Below are 19,369 nucleotides of genomic sequence, written 5' to 3'. Positions count from 1 at the left end.
ACGTGTCCCAATTGGAAATAGGCTGAAAATATGTTGTAATTTCAGGTGCAAACCTTACGGCTTTGTGATGAAGGAAAAAAATCTTAATGCCTACTCTATAAGAGAGCTCCCACCATTCCTATAAAGACTTTATCTCTAACATTCTATCTTGTATGTAAAGCCTCAAGGAGCAGGAAAAGTGACTCTAGATAGAAAAAAGTCATATGATTATTGAAGAGTCCCTCTATCAAGAGATTAGATCACTATGGTTGCAATGTGGGGCCTAGAAAAACAACAAAGTGTGAGCCTCACAGGTGTGTGATCAGAAAGAAAGCAAAGGGCTACAAAGACTTACTAGTATGCTAATTAGCCATTACCTGAAAGGTTAATTTAGGGATTACTTACTGAGTCCTCAGCCTGTGAATCTTCCTCTTCCACTGCCAACTCCTCCACCCAGTCTGAGTCTACCTCAATGGCTCGCTCTTCCCCGTCCACTGACAGGTGACTTGGGCCTTGACCATTACTCTGGCTTAGGGCATTTGTGACATCAGCCAAGTAAGACATGATATGGCATGTGCACTCCAAGATTATCACGTGCTATAAGAGAAGACCCAACATAAACTTTAGTTCTCCAGGCTTTATTACATAAGACCTTTTCAATAAAACTCAAGATTAAAGGAACCATGTAAAGATAGACTGCAAAGCAATGTTATTTTAGTTAACTATTTCCCAAACTCTTACTACTGTCTACCTGGAGCTTGTCAGTAAATTGTACTGAATTAGTGTTATGTTCATTCACTCTTAAGTGCAAAAACAACTATTCACAAAGTCTTACAACAAAATAGAGTAGAATTGAAATTGGGAGAATGAAACTCAAAAGGAGACTAAAAGTCGTAAAGAAAAAGCCAGATAATAAATATGAAGAAGCTCTCACTACTATTTTCCCTATCATTAGCATTTTTACCCATTATCAAAAGTAATCAATTATCAGGTTTTACATTATCATGGAAAGGAACATCTTCAGAGATCAAGAGAAAATTTTTCCAGCAAACCACTGCACATTGTACATGTGTGCAAAATGAACCCCCCAAAATCCTGGCACCAGACTCTGATTTCTAAGTTTCTTCCTCTGCATTCTGACATTTTAGTGTGACAAGACAATGGATTAAAAAGCCAGAAGCATGGATTGGAAAGATCAACATCGTGAAAATGGCAATACTTCCCAAGGCTATCTACAAATTCAATGCGATACCTATCAAAATTCCAACCTCATTCTTCAAGGAAATAGAAGAGGCAATCCAAAAATTCATATGGAACAATAAAAGACCCTGAATAACAAAAACGATCCTCAACAGAAAGAACACTGCTGGAGGAATATCAATACCAAATTTCAAACTCTACTATAAAGCCACAGTAATCAAAACAGCTTGGTACTGGCACAAGAACAGACCTCAGGACCAATGGAATAGAATTGAAAACCCAGAAATGAACCTACAGACCTATAGCCATCTAATCTTCAATAAGGGAGCTAAAAAAATAGAATGGAAGAAAGACAGCCTCTTCAGTAAATGGTGCTGGCAAAATTGGTTAACTACTTGTAGAAAACTAAAGCTAGATCCTTATATATCACCCTGCACCAGAATCAACTCCAAATGGATGAAAGACCTTAGAGTCAAAGCAGACACTGTGAAAACATTACAGGATGGAATAGGAGAAACCCTAGGTCTTGTTGGCACAGGCCGAAACTTTCTTAACAGAGACCCAGAAACACAACAAATCAAAGAAAGGGTGGACAAATGGGATTGCATGAAATTGCAGAGCTTCTGCATGGCAAAGGACATAACCAGCAAGATCAATAGAAAGCCTACGGATTGGGAGAAGATCTTCACTAGCCATACAACGGGCAAGGATCTCATATCTAAAATATACCTTGAACTCAAAAAAATTAAATACCCCAACAACAAATCTTCAAAGAAACAACTGCCCAGCCGGGCGCTGGTGGCTCATGCCTGTAATCCAACTACTCAGGAGGCTGAGATCTGAGGATCGCGGTTCAAAGCCAGCTCGGGCAGGAGAGACTGTGAGACTCCTATCTCCAATAAACCACCAGAAAACCGGAAGTGGCGCTGTAGCTCAAGTGGTAGAGCGCTCGCCTTGAGCTGAAGAGCTGAGGGACAGCGCCCAGGCCCAGAGTTCAAGCCCCATGACCGACAAAAAAAAAAAAAAAAAAAGAAACAACTGCCCAATAAATAAGTGGGCTAAAGACTTAAAGAGAAACTTCTCTGAAGAGGAAAGAAGGATGGCCAATAGACACATGAAGAAATGCTCAACCTCCCTAGCCATAAAAGAAATGCAAATCAAAACAACATTGAGATACTACCCCACTCCAGTTAGAATGGCTAAAATCAAGAACTCTAATAACAACAGATGCTGGAGGGGATGTGGACAGAAGGGAACCTTACTGCATTGTTGGTGGGAGTGTAAACTTGTTCAACCACTTTGGAAAGCAGTATGGAGGAGGTTCCTCCACATAGAACTCCCCTATGACCCAGCTTTTGGGCATTTACCCAAATGATCACAAACAAGACCACACTAAAGCTACCAGCACAACTATGTTTATTCCAGCATTATTTACTATAACTAAGATATGGAACCAACCCAGATGCCCCTCAGTATGAATAGATCAAGAAAATGTATATATACACAATGGAATTCTATGCCTCCATCAGAAAGAATGACATTGCCCCATTTGTTAGGAAATGGAAAGGCTTTGAAAAAATTATATTAAGTGAAGTAAGCCAGGCCCAAAGAAACATAGGTCCCATGGTTTCCCTTATTTGCAATATCTAGTATATGTCTGAGTCAAACAGAAAAGGTCAGATAAGGTGATGTTAGGGAAATGAACCCTAAGATATATATTCAAATGTTTTTTTTCTTTCATGAGATTATTTCTAACACATTTATAAGATTATTTCTTTGTTGCTTTGTATGTCCCTCCCCCACAGTATAACCCTTGCTTTCACTGTATTTGATGTCAGTATAATTTGTGGAGGGGAAGGGGAAAAACCAATCGTTTAAATAGGGATATAGGTGGACCCATTGCAACAACGAGATGTACAAAGTTGCTTTGTATGTCCCTCCCCCACAGTATAACCCCTGCTGTCACTGTATTTGATGTCGGTATAATTTGTGGAGGGGAAGGGGAAAAATTAGGGATACAGGTGGACCCATTGCAACAACGAGATGTACAAATCGTTATGTCGAAAGTGAACTTTACAACTTTGGTGCAAGGGGAGGAGCGGGGGGGGGGGATGGGAAGGGATGGGAAGGGGAAACAAAGGAGGAGGCTACAATGCTTGATAAGAAATGTATTCATTATCTTGCCCATGTAACTGTAACCCCTCTGTACAGTATTTTCACAATTAAAAAAAAAAAAAAAAGCCAGGAGCGTGTTGCAAACCTCTAATCACAGCACTCAGGAGACTAAAGGTACCAAGATTAGAAGAATACATCTCAAAAAAAAAGGCTCATGTACCAACAAATCAGTAAGAACTTAGTTGGTCTAGCTGGCATTAAAATGAAACAAAACATGGTTAGCAGGAAATCAGAAAAGAGATGACTTGGAAACATTGTGGAGTATCAGAGGCTGGTTATCTGCCCCTACACACTATGCCAGGTTCATAAGAGGAGAGCAATGGAAAGTACCTAAACCTATCTGTCAGTCTCAAACCCTTTTTTTCTCAGCACAGAACTCTGAACCTGCAGGCACACTGAGCAATTCTATGATCTGGACTGGAGCTGCAATACTGATTCAGAGTACACAGATTAAAAGCACAAGCAGGGACTTTTCCCACAACACATCAGTATCGGAAGAGTAGCAGGAACTCGTGACACTGCATATGTTTTCACCACAAGATCATTTCTTGCCACCTGAAAGATGGCACAGAGTTAGCAATTGTACACTACTAGGTGAGATTATCACCTTTGTTCTCTACAGACTAACCAAGGAGAGAAGCCACAGTAAGGAGAAAGCTATGCCTGATCATAAAGACAGGAATACTCTTCCCCTGTTCCCTGATTACTGTCACTCTCACTTTTCTTACCTTTCCATGCATTACATTGGCATTCAGTTTCTCAACCACATTCTTCTGTGACAGGTATTTCTTGCTGTCCCAAAGAAAACAAAAAGGAAGGGAAACAAAAAATCATCTGAGGCACCAAAGAAAGAAAATATCTTCATGAACCTTGAAGCAATGGGGACTCTTGATGCAGAAGTGTTCTTAGAAAACTATTTCATATGCAGTAACACAACTTGGGCTATTCTGGTCTTAGAACTATCACTTAAATTCAGTATTCTGTCAAGGACTTCTCTTGGGAATAACAAACAGGAAACTCTACTAGGGAAATAATGAAAACGAAATCTCAACAGAATAATTGGCTGCTACCTTATCCCTTAATAAAAATGAGTAGGGATTTAAGTTCCCTTCATACTTACTCTCAGCTACAAAGAACCTACAATTACTCTTCTCTTTTCCAACACAGTGAAGTATCTACAAACAGGTTCCTACAATTTCAGCATCTTACCATCTGCCCAACCAGTCCACAGCAGCATTATGAAGCTGAAGGTGACCAGCACCTTGACCAGCACTGGCCAGGGTGGCCATCACAACCATGAGTTCAGGAAAGCCAGTCCCATCACCATTGGCCAGCATCTCTGTTGCCATAGGGGTCAGGGTGCCCAGAAGGACAGCACACACACCTTCTCCAACTTGGCTGTTAGAAAAGAAAGAGCAAATTGGTGAGTAATCAACAAGGATCTGACTCTCATGTATTTCAAATTTGTAACAGTGATTAAATTGATTTAAAAATATAAGACATAATCCCAACTTCAGATATGGGCTCCTAGAGCACCAAACATTCACTCCAGTTGTAAGTAATAGACTAGGTTACACCAGAAGACTTTCCATGGGAAAGTCTGGCCTTTTTTTTTTCTGCTTATGTGATGCTGAGGAATCGAGCCCAGGGCCTCATGCATGCAAGGCAATCACTCTACTACTGAGCTACCTTCCCAGTCCCTCCATGGGAAACAAACAAGAAGCTACACTAGATTCCTGGTAAGGGAAAAAGAAACCATGAAAACACTGCAAATGTTAAGTATAGTGCCTGAAGGAAAGCTAGCTGTAGATGCTCTACATGAGAATGTTATAGACAACAGACATGCATGTAATTGCTCTACCTGTTTTCCCGAACAATGTACGTGGTCAGTAACTGCAACAGCTGCCGGTTCTCCTGAATTATATCCAGCTGATCAGAATCTTTTGGGGGTGATGTAGTCATCCTGGTGAGCCAGGCCTGCAAACGCACAGGCTCCACACAAGCCAGTTGTGCCAATGAGCCACAGAGATGCAGAAGGCTGGGGTTAGGGCTCTTCTCAGCTAGGAACAGACCAAAACCTACAGTCAAGGAAGAAGGACTAGGGGAAAGCAAGAACAGGGCACACCAAAAGCCAGAAAAGAAGGAAAGGCCTCAAGAATGTCAAGTTCCTTCCAAACTTTCTCTGAGGGATTCTCTCCACTTGTTAGCATTTTCATGCTGCAGTTAAACTCAGGCAGAAGATAGGAACAGCATTAGCTGGACATCAAAGTTCCCCTAAGAAGATTACTAAAAGCTGTCACTCACTCAGCTGGAAGAGTTTGGTGAAGAATTTCAAGACTCGGTTACAGAATTTAGCAGAAAGGTTCTCATTGGCTGTGGCCATCATGATCTGCACAAGTTCGCCACTGCAAGGCGGGAGGGGGAAATGGAAGAATCACATTAAGCTTCACATAAAAGGAACCCATTTCTATTTCTTCGCAATCTCATCTCCTTTGGGAGAAATGGCCACTGTGACCATTTCAGAACCACAGGTGGTCCTGAAATCCAACCCCTCATCAACAACCTCAAGAAGTCAGAAATTAACTTAAGCCCTCTCCAAGGGACAGGCATCCATGCAGACCTTCCTCAGTCCCTGAGAAGGACACCTGAGTCAACACATACAGCTCCCTGCTTCAGGAGGATTCAGTGGTCACACTGAATAAAGCCAGATACCACTCACCTGTCTGAGAAGAATTCTTCCATGGCTTTACGGGCCTGGCTACTTTCTAATTGCTTTTCCAAATATTGAAGACATTCCTCCAAGATAGACTCATCCAGTCCACTGAGGGTCAAAGAAAAATTAGCCACCAATAGTAAGACATGTTTATGTCTTCCTCACATTGACTTTTAAAACTCAAAGTTCATTTACAACTAGACCTTAAGGGCAATGTTCAGTTTGGTTCTGTCAAAGCTGAGTATGAAGTCTAACAGCGCATATTAAATGTCCAATCAATGTTTCATGAATGAACAACAACACAACTTATTTTACTACCCTCTTTCTAGGAAATCAAATAGGAAAGGCATCTGAACTTCAGAGTCCTAATTCATACCAGCCAGTGATCTGAGGGTTGCTTTTTTTTTTTTTTTTTTTTTGGGTGCAGATGTGGGGCCTCAACTCTGGGCCTGGGCGCTGTCCCTCAGCTCTTCAGCTCAAGGCTAACGCTCTCCACTTGAGCCACAGCGCCATTCCCAGCTTTTTTCTTTTTGCTTATGTGGTGCTGAGGAATCGAACCCAGGGCCTCATGCATGCAAGGCAAGCGCTCTACCACTGAGCCACCTTCCCAGCCCTGAGGGTTGCTTTTCTTGAGGGGATAATCTGGGACAAATCATTTCTGCATGGCTAAATTGTTTTAAATTTCTTATGTTAAAAAATTCATTATGTACAGTATTTTTACAATAAAAACATTAAAAAATACATTAATACATACTTCTATATATAGTTCAGATCTTATGAAATGAAATATGGCTATTGTAGATGAAAGGGTAAGCCTAAATGTAGGTAGCAGAATGAAAAACAAAGACTTGAGGGAAGTTTGTCTTTAAGTGTTGATTATGAATTTACTGTTTTCAAACTGGTAAACCTGACAAGATCCTTATAAAATGAAATGAATTTAAAAAAAAAAAAAACATGGCAGGGGACATATTGTCCAAACAAAATATACTTATTACCTGACTTATGTAACTGTAACCCCTCAGTACATCAACTTTATAATAAAAAAAAAAAATTAAAAAAAAAAACAGGTTCTGCTGAAGGTGGGTGTCAGCAGGAGGGGAGAAGGTGACAGAGAGACTGAATGAGAACAAACATGACCCTAGTACTTTAATAGGCATGAAAAAAATAAAACAATGAAATATGTTGAAATTCTTTTAAGAAGAGGTGAGAAAGGACAAAGAAGAATGATAGAAGGGGTAAGGAATACAAAGCAGAGTTTCCACTTTAACAGCACAGTATCCAGCTAGGGTAAATGTAGCTGTGCTGATACATTCATCTCATATCAACAGGGCACAAGAACCTGACTGGTTTCCTCCTTCAGCTCACCTGTTGGGGTCTGCATGATTGGCCAGAATGTTGTAGCAACCAGTGATCAGCTTCTCATAAACACGAGCCAGGAACTCATCAGATTCTGCAGGGCCTAGGATGCGTTCCAGGGAGTTGCTACTGATCTCAGCAACACTCTCAGTGCTGGACTCCAAAAGAAGGGGTAGCAGGGTCCGAATGACCTGTGGTGGGTTCATCTCATCTGCCCACCTTCAGCAGAGATACAGACCAAGTTAGTGAACAAACTCACCCAAAGTGATACAAGGCAGGGTTTGGGTAATTCAATTATTAACTGTGGAGAGTTTATTCACTTTCTTCCCTTGATGGCTACTTTCAGTATAATATAAGCAGGTAATTCTGAGTTTTTTTCACCATTATATCAGAGGCAAAAATAATTTCCATGTGAAAGATACATTTACTATGTCAAATTAATGAGCTGTATTTTGTAATATTCAAAAATAGAAACAGACAGAGAGAGAGAACACTAACTAAAAACTAAGTAATCCTCCCTAGGGAGGAATCTGAGCTAGCTGCTGGTAGTCCATGCCCATAAAGGAACCTGAGATCTGAGGCTCTCATTTCAAAGCCAGCCTAGACAGAAAAGCTCATGAAGCTCATAGATCCAAATCACCAAAAAGCCAGAACTGGCAGTGTGGCTTCAAGTGGTAGAGCAACAGCCTTGAGTGAGAAAGCCAAATGCGGGCATAAGGCTCTGAGTTCAGAGCCTAATACTGGCACACACAAAAAAAAGACAAATAGTCTCACTGGTGGCCTGCCCTACTCCTTATGATGACAAAGCCTAAGTACTGCAATGATTCTGGAGAAAGAAACATTATCAAGCAATCTCTGTAAAATATAAGCCCAAACACCTACAAATCCTAATACTGGTTTTAAAGCAATTTGGCTTTTTCTGAAAAAGAAAGAGAAGAGCTGATACTCTTAGGCCCTTCAGACCAAAGATTTCTAGGTAAGTGTTTATTCTTTGGAGTAACAGGTTCTCTTGGCTGAAAGAGGACACAAGAGAAACATCATGGTATAGTTACAAAAACTCTCAGTGTCTTCCTTTAAGAAAACTGATACAAAGAGCACTCAGGGGTAGGGGCTGGGTACTCACACAATCAGGTCTCCAGTCAGCCTAACCAGCGAGAGAAGAGTATGCTTCAGGGAAGCAGCCAGAGGCAGACTCTGGCCACAAAGAGTTCCCAAGTGAGCAGCTTGCACAGCACTGATATAACTCTCAGAAGGGATAGTATCATTGGCAAAGGCATTGCGCTGAAAGGAAGCAAATCAGATGTGAACAGATATATTACATATCCTAGATGAAATTCTCCAATAGGAAAAAAAATTGAGTTAAACTAAGACCTGCTGAGTACAACAGTTAGTTATTAGCCCTGTTACTGGCCCTGGGAAGGGTACACAATTAGTTATTGGTCTAGGAGGTACACCACATGGGGGAATTAGGCAGTTCACAAATTTCTGCCCAAAGTTAACGGTTAAATACAACAAATATCCAATATCAATTCCAACATACAACAAATACCAGTACAGGGGCTGGGAAGGTGGCTCAGTGGTAGAGTGCTTGCCTTGCATGCCTGAGGCCCTGGGTTCGATTCCTCAGCACCACATAAGCAAAAAGAAAAAAGCCGGAAGTGGCGCTGTGGCTCAAGTGGTAGAGTGCTAGCCTTGAGCTGAAGACCTGAGGGACAGCACCCAGGCCCAGAGTTCAGGCCCCACGACCAGACCCAAAAAAAACAAAAAACAAAAAACAAATACCAGTACATATAACAAATACCCAGGAGGATTGGGGGGGGGGGGGGGCAGGAGGAAGCTGGGAAGGGATAACAAAGGAGGAGGCTACAATGCTTGATAAGAAATGTACTCATTATCTTGCCCATCTAATTGTAACCCATCTGTACAGTATTTTCACAATACAAAATAAATAAAAATTAAAAAAAAAACAAATACCCAATATATCAATATATATAATAGATATATAATATCTGTAGTACTATATTATATTGCCTATAATGACTGAGAAAGTGCTGGATTTTACAATGTATCTGGTCTCTGTTATAAAGATGTTAACTGTGCAGGGAGCTTGAGGTGTTTCTCTTTGGAAGGTTTTTCAGTGGCTCCCTCCTCATTACAAACCCTCAATTACAAAGCAAGATTATAGTCTTCATGAACTTTAATAACAGGATAATCTATTCAAAGAGGTAATTTGAATAGAACATAACCAAAGATCAAGAAAACTGACAAAAGACCCAACAGGATCCAAAAGCCTAGAGAACCTTCTAGGTATCTCATAAAATCATGGGGGGAAAAAAAGCGGCGTCCTTACACATAAGCTAAAAAGAAAAAGAGACAGGTTCATATTTATTGAGATGTAAAAATGCTAAGCATTTTTAATTTAATCACCACATTCCCATATCTGACAGATGACAAAAATCAAAATTCAGAGAAATAAAGTCATTTGTACTCTGGTTACATGAACTCTGAAGCAAAAAAAAAACATTTGAGAACCACGTGAGTAACTGATAAATTGATTACTGACTCAGCATAGTAAATATTGCTGTAATCTATTAATTCTCCCGTTTAGCTAGCTTAAGCCTAAGAATAAGAACAGAACACGGAAGGGGTGGTGATCAGCATTCAGACTCACCCAGGATCCAATGTTGGGAAACTCATTAGTATTGATAGTATTCCAGGACTCACATACAGCCTGCACTGATGATGGCAAATTCTGAACCAGGGTTGGACCTGGAGGAAACAGTATGGGTGAGGAATGATCAGAATAGATTTAAAAAGCCAAACCCAGATGCAGAAAGGAACATTACAGCCAGGTCACCAAAGTAATTACTAAGACAGCTTAGGTGAGTATGTCACTAGCAGTTCAAGAACCAGCTAACAATTACTGCAGGAAGCTTCTACTTCTCATCAAATTCACTTTCTAATCTGGGAAGTAAAGGTAACTGAACACAGGCAAGGGGAGTGATCCTAGCAAGTCAGGCCACAACCATCACTGAACACCTTGACAAGGTGGCACTTTGGTCTCTTTCCTCCGAAACACAAATCCTGAGGGCAGGGAAGAACATTCAGTGAAGTAGAGTGAAACTGAATAATATTAAAAGTTAGAATTTAAGGGAGACAGAAATGACCATAAATTTAAGAGCAATTTCTGCAATGAACTCCAATCCTGCTCTCAAGTCCTCTGATTTTCAACTCTAATTTTCTACCAAATCATTCCTAACCCAGCAAAGAAATTCTAAACCTGTAATAGTTGTCTTCATAACTGCTACAAATAAAAAGGACACAGACATATGATAAAGGCAAAATAGCCTTATGCTTTATAACCAACAGATCCATTTGGATACTAACACTATCATTGGTAAGATACAGAATTTGGATCAAATAAACTTCTCTAAGCCTCAGTTTCCTAACGAATGAAAATATACAATACTTCATACAGTTATTTGAATATCAATAAAACAAAATCATATAAACGTTTGACACAAAGGAAGGATCCAACAAATGGTCAGCACCAGTAGATAAGTAGTGAGACAATTACTACAAAGACATGCATGCACTCACCCAGAGTATTTGCCTTGCACCTACTGGAGCCAATAGCTAAGACAGCAGCAAAGCCCTGCAGTTTGTCTTTGGAAGGTTTTTCAGTGGCTCCCTCCTCATTGAAGTTCTGTAACAAATAGGCTCTAAGGGAAAAGGAGAGATGGAAGAAGTTTTAGGAATCTAAACCCACTATAGTCAGGAGAGACTATCCCCACAGAAGCTAACAAGCCAGCACCTCAATTTTCTAGCTTATATTTCTATTAAATAGAATTGACAGTGTCAGCCCCTTCATGAGAATTCCAGTATGTAATTATTTCCCAACAAATATTCCCTTCTCTGCAATGCTTGCAAAACATGATTCCATGACAAATACATTTAGGAAAATAGTGACATCTATTGTGCTTCTCCTACCTTGGAAGAATAGCAAGGTAATAGAATCAAAGGCTCTGTGACAGGGAGTATAGCTTATTGGTAGAGTACTTGTCTTGGCAGGCACAAGGCTCTAAGTGTCATTCCCAGCACCATCCAAAAAAAATTTTTTTTAATAAGGCTTTGAGTAGTAGTACATTTTGAAAAAGGAGAAACTAATTTAACTTTAATATATTCAAAATTTGCCAAACCAAACTAATTTGCTCAGGAGTAACAACTCAGCCTAATAGGCCAGATTAGAGTCTAGGAACTCCTACAGGCAGTAACTTGATCTTACTTGACTACTTCTATAAGCCAAGCATGAATAGTATTTGGTACACAGCAGGTGCTTGTATTTATTATATTTATTCATCATAGTTATACAAAAATTTGTCTCCAGGTGACACAGTCCAAAAAGAAATGTCCTTTTTTTTTTGGTCGTGGGGCTTAAAGCTCTAAGCCTGGGTGCTGTCCCTCAGCAGTTTCAGCTCAAAGCTAGCACTCTACCACTTGAGCCATAGCACCACTTCCATTTTACTGGTGGTTAAATGGAGATAAGAGTCTCATGGACTTTCCTGCCTGGGATGGCTTTGAACCACAATCCTAAGATCGCAGCCTCCTTAGTAGCTAAGATTACAGGCATGAGCCACTGGCACCCAGCTAAGAAATGTACTCTTTACCTAACTTAGGTAACTGCAACACTTCTGTACATCATCTTTATAATAACAATAAAAAATAAAGATTTAAAAAAATTGTTTCAAGAAACAGTTCTCTATATAGCAGGCACTAAAAGACAAGGTAAGTCAAGTTTTACAATGATGTAAACATAAATTTATGTAAACATAACTGAACAGAAATCCTACAGGGACCAGATTAAATAAATGAGCTCAATAAGCACAAACCTTGGCTAAAGGAGAGTGGTGTTTTTAAATATCACTTAAATGTTTTTCAATATTTTCACACCAAATTCTATAGAAAATGTAATTTGCAATGTTCCCTAAACAGCAAAATTTCAAAATAATCTCTAACTCATTAAATTGTTTCTCAATCTACATGTCGTGAAATTTTAAGACCATTTAATCTCAAGCCAATAATAGGAAAGACTGTGTTTAGAAAAATTATATACTGGGCTGGGAAGCTGGCTCAGTAGTAGAGCACTTGCCTTGCATGCCTGAGGCCCTGGGTTCGATTCCTCAGCACCACATAAACAAAAAGAAAAAAGCGGGAAGTGGAGCTGTGGCTCAAGTGGTAGAGCGCTAGCCTTGAGCTGAAGAGCTGAGGGACAGCACTCAGGCCCAGAGTTCAGGCCCCACGACCGGATCCCCCCCCCCCAAAAAAAAAAAAATTAGGGCTGGGAAGCTGGCTCAGTGGTAGAGTGCTTGCCTTGAATGCATGAGGTCCTGGGTTCAATTCCTCAGCACCACATAAGCAGAAAAAGCCAGAAGTGGTGCTGTGGCTCAAGTGGTAGAGTGCTAGCCTTGAGCTGAAGAGCTGAGGGACAGTGACCAGGCCCAGAGTTCAAGCCCAGAACTGGCAAAAAAAAAAAAAAAAGAAAAGAAAAAGAAAAATTGTATACCTATTCTCAACAATAAAATTCTAGGAAAAAAATATCACAAGTAATTATAAAAATTAAATTTCCTCATTAGCTAAATGAAAAAGTCCTTATCAGGTACCACCTCATATTAGAGAAGAAAGCATACACCAAGGTGAGGGGTAACCTAAGTGGTAAGAAGGAAAGAAGTAAATCACTACATCCCTTGGGCATCTGCTCAGAGTGAGCACTACTTATACACTGCAGAAGGCAATTAATCACACCTAGTGAACGATGCATAGGTGTCAATGAGTTGGAGTGTGGCTGGAAGGAGATTCTTTGTGATCTCAGATGACTTATGTGGATCCGTCTCTGCAGCCATCTTTGAAAAGTGTTCATCCAAAGAGACCTGAACCTTGGAGATAGCAGCATCGAGGGTGTAGATGGATTGCAGACTAGGAAGTTCATGGAGCTGCAAGATGGTGGTACAGTCGATGCTACAGAATGACGAGATCTTTTTAAAAAAATACCCAGGATATCAATTAGTTGTGACAGAAGGCTATTATAGAAACCAAGTTCCATCATTACCGTCCCAACATTATCACACCTGTCGAGCGAAGTATTCCTCAACAATTTCAACATCATATTTCACTGAGCTACACTTGGTAGACGCCAGTTCTATGAGAGAGCCAGCATGTTCAGCCTTCATTCCCTGTTTGATGAGGTGATCCTATTTAGGCAGAAAGAATAAATGCTCAGGAAAGATAGAGTCCAAAGCTCTCATTAAAAGACTCCGTAAGTAGAGAGCAAATTGGCTACATATAAAACTGACATCAAGTTTAGTTTGCTACCTTTATCCAATTGACATAGGAGCTGATTCGGAGGCGGGATGACCAGCGTAGTGTGTGTAAGATGTCACATTCACTCATCTCAGGTGAGTTCATGGCCAGCTGGTTCATGTAAGTCTTTGAAGGTGGCAAAATTCCTAGGATCCTCCACAGTATCAAGAAATAGTACTGAAGAGCACAGGCCTCCTGGAGGAAGCAAATGGAGTCAGTCAGTCATTGAAAGCAGAACATGGCACTGCCTCAAGAAGAGCAATAAGAACTTGCTCTAAATACAATTTTTAAAGCAGAATTGTGTAGATTCCATATTAAGATTTTGATTTAGAATTCAAGTTTGTTCTCCAGATATTTTAAAGAGTATATCTGATAATAAGAAAATAAACACAGATCACAATATTCAGCATATCTCACACACCAAAAGGATGCACCCCAATATTTTTACCAATAAGCCAAAGCAGGACATTCTGCTTGACAGGTCAATAATTTACCAATTCCTTGTGAGACTTAGAATTACATTATAGCTTCTGGAAGTACAGACACATTCATAGAAACATAGAAAAACACAGCACTTCAGCAGGCTGTGACGGTTAAAAAAGTCACATTTCTCCCAATGTTAGCTAAAAGAATGAAAAAAAGAAGTTGTGGCTCAAGTGGTAGATCACTTATAAGTAAAAAGCTCTGAGTTCAAATTCCAGTTCCACCCCCTTCTCCCCAAAAAAGACAAAAGTATCTCTACAATAAACATACTATGTTTCCTTTTGTTGGGCTTGAACTCAGAGCCTTTCTTGCTCAAAGCTGGCACTAGCACTCAACCATCACATGGGCTATACCTCCAGCCTGGGTTTTTAGCTAATTGGAAATGAAGTCTCATGGACTTTTTCTGCCCGAACTGGCATGGAACCAGGATAGTCAGATCTCAGCTTCCTGAGTAACCAGAATTAAGGTATGAGCCACTAGTGCCTAGCTGACACACCATATTTTTGAAATACTGAGTTTACAGTCATGGTTACAAAGATTATTTAATAAACTAGTTTCTGGTACAATGAGTAATCAAACAGCCTAAGTCATCTCCCAGGCTTCCATACAAACATTTATCACTTATCAAACAGAGTTCAAATCCTCCTCCAGCTTCCATGGTCTTACCAGAGCTGTCACATTCTTATTTTCCTTCCTCCTTACAGTATCAAGCTGGGACCCAGCTGCAAGCAAGGCTGTTAGGGCAGTATAAAGCTCATCATACTTAACAAGCTTGGAGAAAAGAACGTCACATGCCTGATATCAAGAAAGAAAAACAATCATTATACATCTGTTTTACTTCTACTCCTACACTATCACTCAACTTGATGACTGACAAAACATCCCAACAAATTTTCCTTACTGATTTTTATAGTAGCTTCCAATGCTAGGGCCTCACTCTGTGAACTGCTGTGCACATATAATTGCAAGGCTTTAGGGCAAGAGTGTAAGACAACCATTTCCGTCCACTAAAATATTTGCACAGGACATGCAAACAAAGACAATGTCCGAGGTGATAAACTGAAGAGCAGCAAGTAAATCTTTAAAAAAAAAATTCCCTTTTGGTAGAAGTGCAAATCCTAACAATTATCAAACTGCCTCAACACAAAAAGTACTTACAGTCAAGCATGGTGGTATATACCTATAATCCCAGCATTCAAAGAGATTGAGGGAGAAAAGTCACTAGTTCGAGGCCAGCCTAGGCTTAGAGTGAGATGCTGTCTCAAATAAAATTTAAGTCTTTCCTTTAGTATGTCTGGGCTGTAGTCCTAGCTGAGATATAAAGACTACTTCACGAAGAAAAGAGGTTAAGACAGAAAGAAAATTCCTGTTACCACAGAATCAAGACGGTTCAAATCATCCTCTGAGGCTTCTGGGGACAGGACACAGTAGAATCTGGGTTGAGGGACAGCATCTAAAAAATATTAGGTGTGTTAAATTAATGGTTTCACTCATAAATTGGACAAGTATAAAATCTAAAAATAAAGAAACCACTTCAGAGCAAGTTTGCTCAGCCCCGGCACTGCTGAAACTTGGGGACAGCTAATTCTTTGGTATAAGATGCTGCCCTTGGGCTGGGAAGGTAGCTCAGTGGTAGAGTGCTTGCCTTGCATGCATGAGGACCTGGGTTCAATTCCTCAGCACCACATAAGCAGAAAATGCCGAAGTGGCGCTGTGGCTCAAGTGGTAGAGCGCTAGCCTTGAGTTGAAGAGCTGAGACACAGTGCCCAGGCCCAGAGTTCAGGTCCATGGCCGAACAAAAAAAAAGAGGCTGCCCTTGAACAATAGGTTTAACAGTAAGGCTGGCTTCTAGCATATAGCAAACTATAGCAATCCTCCACATTTGTAACAACCAAAAATGTGTCCAAGACACTAGCAAATGTTTCCTAGAGTGAGGCAATATCACTCCAGTAAAAACCATTGCTCCACAAGCTAATTGAGTTGCTCTACAACAAATGTAGTGAACTAAATTGTATCATTAAATATATTAAACTTACATAATGTTTAATACCAAATACCAATAAGAAACAAACTCATATTAAGGCTGCATAATTAATACCTAATAACCTGATAAACCCTCCAGATGAGCCAGAAAAGCTCATCAAAATAATAGACAACTGCTACATTGTCCAAAAAAGAAATAGACTCTTTACCAGATTTATGTAACTGCAACCCCTCTGTAAATTACCTTTAAAATAACAATAAAAAAATTTTAACTAATAATAGACAACTGCTATGTGAGAGAAACACTGCAGTGCATACCAAGTTCCCATGGCTTTTGGCATGGATTATCATCAAGACACAAAGGGAAATTTAGCTTGTGGGAAGATACTAATCCCTGAGGGCAAATGAGGAAAATCGTATCTGACAGTGACAGCAATCTATACTATGTACATCCTAATTCCTGCATCTCAGTGTTTTAAAACACAAGTGTGGCATGCACGGAAGTCAACTTCTAAAACTGTTGAGATATGTAGGAGGGATACCAAAGTAAATAGCCAGATTCTCTGGGAATCTCCATACTTCAAAATGGACTCTACCCACAAGACTCAGTAAGTCAGATTTTTATTAACCTGATGAGAAATGCTTAGACCAGTTTTCTTCTACTTCCTTGAATCCATGATACAGAGGGGTAGCTGCTCTGCGGCTGTTACTGTCCTGGGATCCATTTGTCCATCCAAAAGGAGGACTGAGGAGGTTATGCTGCACCTTTGAAAATACAAATACTTGAATTAAGGACACATCAGTCACCATTCTGCTCTCACACTGAACATTATATATCAGTATATCATAAAACAAAATGCAATTTTCAAGACTTTTTTTGTGGCTTCTTTTAGAAACCAGTTTTTCCAAGATATAAAGGGAATAAATACAGAACATAACAACCCTTAACTAACCCTCTAATCCTCATTTTGGATCCTTACAAAGGATTTTACCGAAATATAGAATTTACCACTTGATAATCCTTCAACCACTGGCAAACCCCCATTAAGGCCAATGCTCAAGGCACTACTAGATCATACAAAGAAGGGCAATCCAAAAAAACACCTGTGAACAGAGCTTATCCTCCAATCCTAACCCACATACCCAAGGAATCTACACTGATCACTTCAGGCTAAGCATAAAGTGCAGAGCACATATGCATGTAGGGGCTTTTTTAATCCTCCCAAAACCAACAACTAAAATTACACAAAGGTAGCTAGTAATTCTGTGTGTGGACACCAAAGCTCTTAATAATAGTGAGGCAAAGAGAATGTGAAGGTCTGTACCTGCTCAAACAGATAAACGGGTGCTTTGGAGTACTGATGAAGCAGATAATCAAAGATCAAAAGGAGGCGTGCCAGGATGAGAGGCACAGAGCGCATCTGTGCTTCCATGTTGACGCTCAGCTCCTGGATATTCTGGACAAAGAGGGTCAAAATGGCCTGCCGGCCTTTCTCAGAAAAGTTGTGGAAAATGAGGAGTAGCAGCTGCAGGTGTTCTACATTCAGATCTTCTGTCTCACTGGGCACTACCCCTTGTAGGGCATTCTGCTTCATTGTAGACAAAAACCTAGTACAAAGAAGAGGGACAGGTGTTGTGGGAAAACAGCATAAGTCTGCCACTGTTACAATGTGCAGTATCGGAAGGAAGGGTTGAACATCTTCTACCTAGATATGAAAAAACAAGACACAAAGTAAGTTCTGACTACAAAAAAAGCCACTTCTCTCAACTATGGCCACAGCAGTTTCTGTCAGTGCCCACTTGCCACTGGAGACAAAAGGAAGAACTACAGACTCCCCAAGGAAGGTAGTGCTGTGGCTGTGTACTCAGTAAACCTGGACAGGCAAAGCCAAGTCAATTAGCTGGGTGCCTGTGGCTTAAATCTACCTAGTCAGGAGATTGAGATCTGAGGATTAGTTCAAAGCCAGCTGAAGAGGCTGGAATGTGGCTCAGTGGTATAGTGTTTGTCTCATGTGCATGAAGCCCTGGGTTTGATTCCACAGCACCACATAAACAGAAAAAGCTGGAAGTAGTGCCATGGCTCAAGTGGTAGAATGCTAGAATGCTAGCCTGTAGCAAAAGCAGCTCAGGGACAATGTCCAGGCCCTGAGTTCAAGCCCAGGAGCAAGTTTGTGAGACTCTTATTTCCAATTAACCTCCAAAAATTTGAAAATAGAGCTAAGATTCCAGAGCACCAGCCTCCAGCACTAAATCTCAGAGACAGTGACCAGCCCGAGTTCAAGCCCCAGGATTAGAAAAAAATAAAAAGAATCAATTCTTTTTCCTATAAATTGAGAAACAGAGTCCTAGATATTGAACCTAGTAGTACCTACCACTGAGCACACCCTCAGCCCCAGATTCTAAGTTAATTATAATTCTAACAAAATCATGACATGACTTAAGTTAATACATATTTATATATATGGAATTTTACTACTCATCAATCTAAAAGAATAGTATGTCATTTGCAGGGAAATGTGTAAACCTATGTTAGGTGAAGTCAGGCTCAGAGACACAAACAGTGCATGTTTTTCTCTTCTATTTGGAAGTTAGATCTAAAATACATACATGATAACATATATAAGGTTATATGCATATATACACAAACAAATTGACTAAAGGATGGTATATGTAGGGGAGGAGTCCAATGGTATATGTAACACCATTAACAACTAACAAAACATACAACAAAATAAATACCAGGAAGTTGAAACATGTTCAACAAAAAGGGGGAGGGCATACATATGGAGGGAGGAAGGTGAGCAAATGCAGTCATTACATTCAATCTACATTATATAAAAATTGAACTACATAACTTTAGGGTAAGGATGGGATGAGAAAGATGGGGGAGAATGATGGAAGAGGTGACGTGACATTGATTAAGATGCATTGTATTCATAACCAGACATCAGGGATTGAAGCCCTTTGTATTTTTTTTTAAATAGTAAATTAGGTTCAAAAGTAACATAAAATTTAACTTTCAAGAACTCATCCGAAGAGCTTTTATAAAAATAAATAAAGTAATAAATAAATAAAGGAATGAGCACAGCCAGCTGTTTCCACTGCCTTTGGCTATTAGGAGAT

General features: G+C 40.0%; 1 protein-coding gene across 7 annotated transcripts in view; it reads right to left on the bottom strand.

The window, feature by feature from the left end:
- The window catches only part of Ubr4 (ubiquitin protein ligase E3 component n-recognin 4), a 131,217-nt gene that overhangs the window by 79,774 nt on the left and 32,074 nt on the right, over positions 1–19,369 (bottom strand). For all 7 annotated transcript variants that reach the window (XM_070037809.1, XM_070037811.1, XM_070037814.1 and 4 more), the window contains exons 19-35: positions 17,572–17,854; positions 16,876–17,011; positions 15,637–15,716; positions 14,930–15,058; positions 13,793–13,975; positions 13,549–13,671; positions 13,226–13,455; positions 11,024–11,145; positions 10,095–10,192; positions 8,547–8,704; positions 7,433–7,642; positions 6,074–6,175; positions 5,659–5,759; positions 5,216–5,414; positions 4,564–4,752; positions 4,083–4,146; positions 385–576 (exon numbers count right to left, since the gene is read on the bottom strand). In XM_070037809.1, the coding sequence (XP_069893910.1) occupies positions 385–576; positions 4,083–4,146; positions 4,564–4,752; positions 5,216–5,414; positions 5,659–5,759; positions 6,074–6,175; positions 7,433–7,642; positions 8,547–8,704; positions 10,095–10,192; positions 11,024–11,145; positions 13,226–13,455; positions 13,549–13,671; positions 13,793–13,975; positions 14,930–15,058; positions 15,637–15,716; positions 16,876–17,011; positions 17,572–17,854 (2,599 nt within the window). The remainder of the gene's footprint in view (positions 1–384; positions 577–4,082; positions 4,147–4,563; positions 4,753–5,215; positions 5,415–5,658; positions 5,760–6,073; positions 6,176–7,432; positions 7,643–8,546; positions 8,705–10,094; positions 10,193–11,023; positions 11,146–13,225; positions 13,456–13,548; positions 13,672–13,792; positions 13,976–14,929; positions 15,059–15,636; positions 15,717–16,875; positions 17,012–17,571; positions 17,855–19,369) is intronic.

The sequence above is a fragment of the Dipodomys merriami genome, unplaced genomic scaffold, assembly GCF_024711535.1.
Source record: "Dipodomys merriami isolate MVZ:Mamm:240054 unplaced genomic scaffold, mDipMer1.0.p SCAF_28, whole genome shotgun sequence".
NCBI lineage: Eukaryota > Metazoa > Chordata > Mammalia > Rodentia > Heteromyidae > Dipodomys > Dipodomys merriami.
Note: the sequence above shows the minus strand (reverse complement) of the source record. Positions and strands in the feature narration are given on the sequence as shown.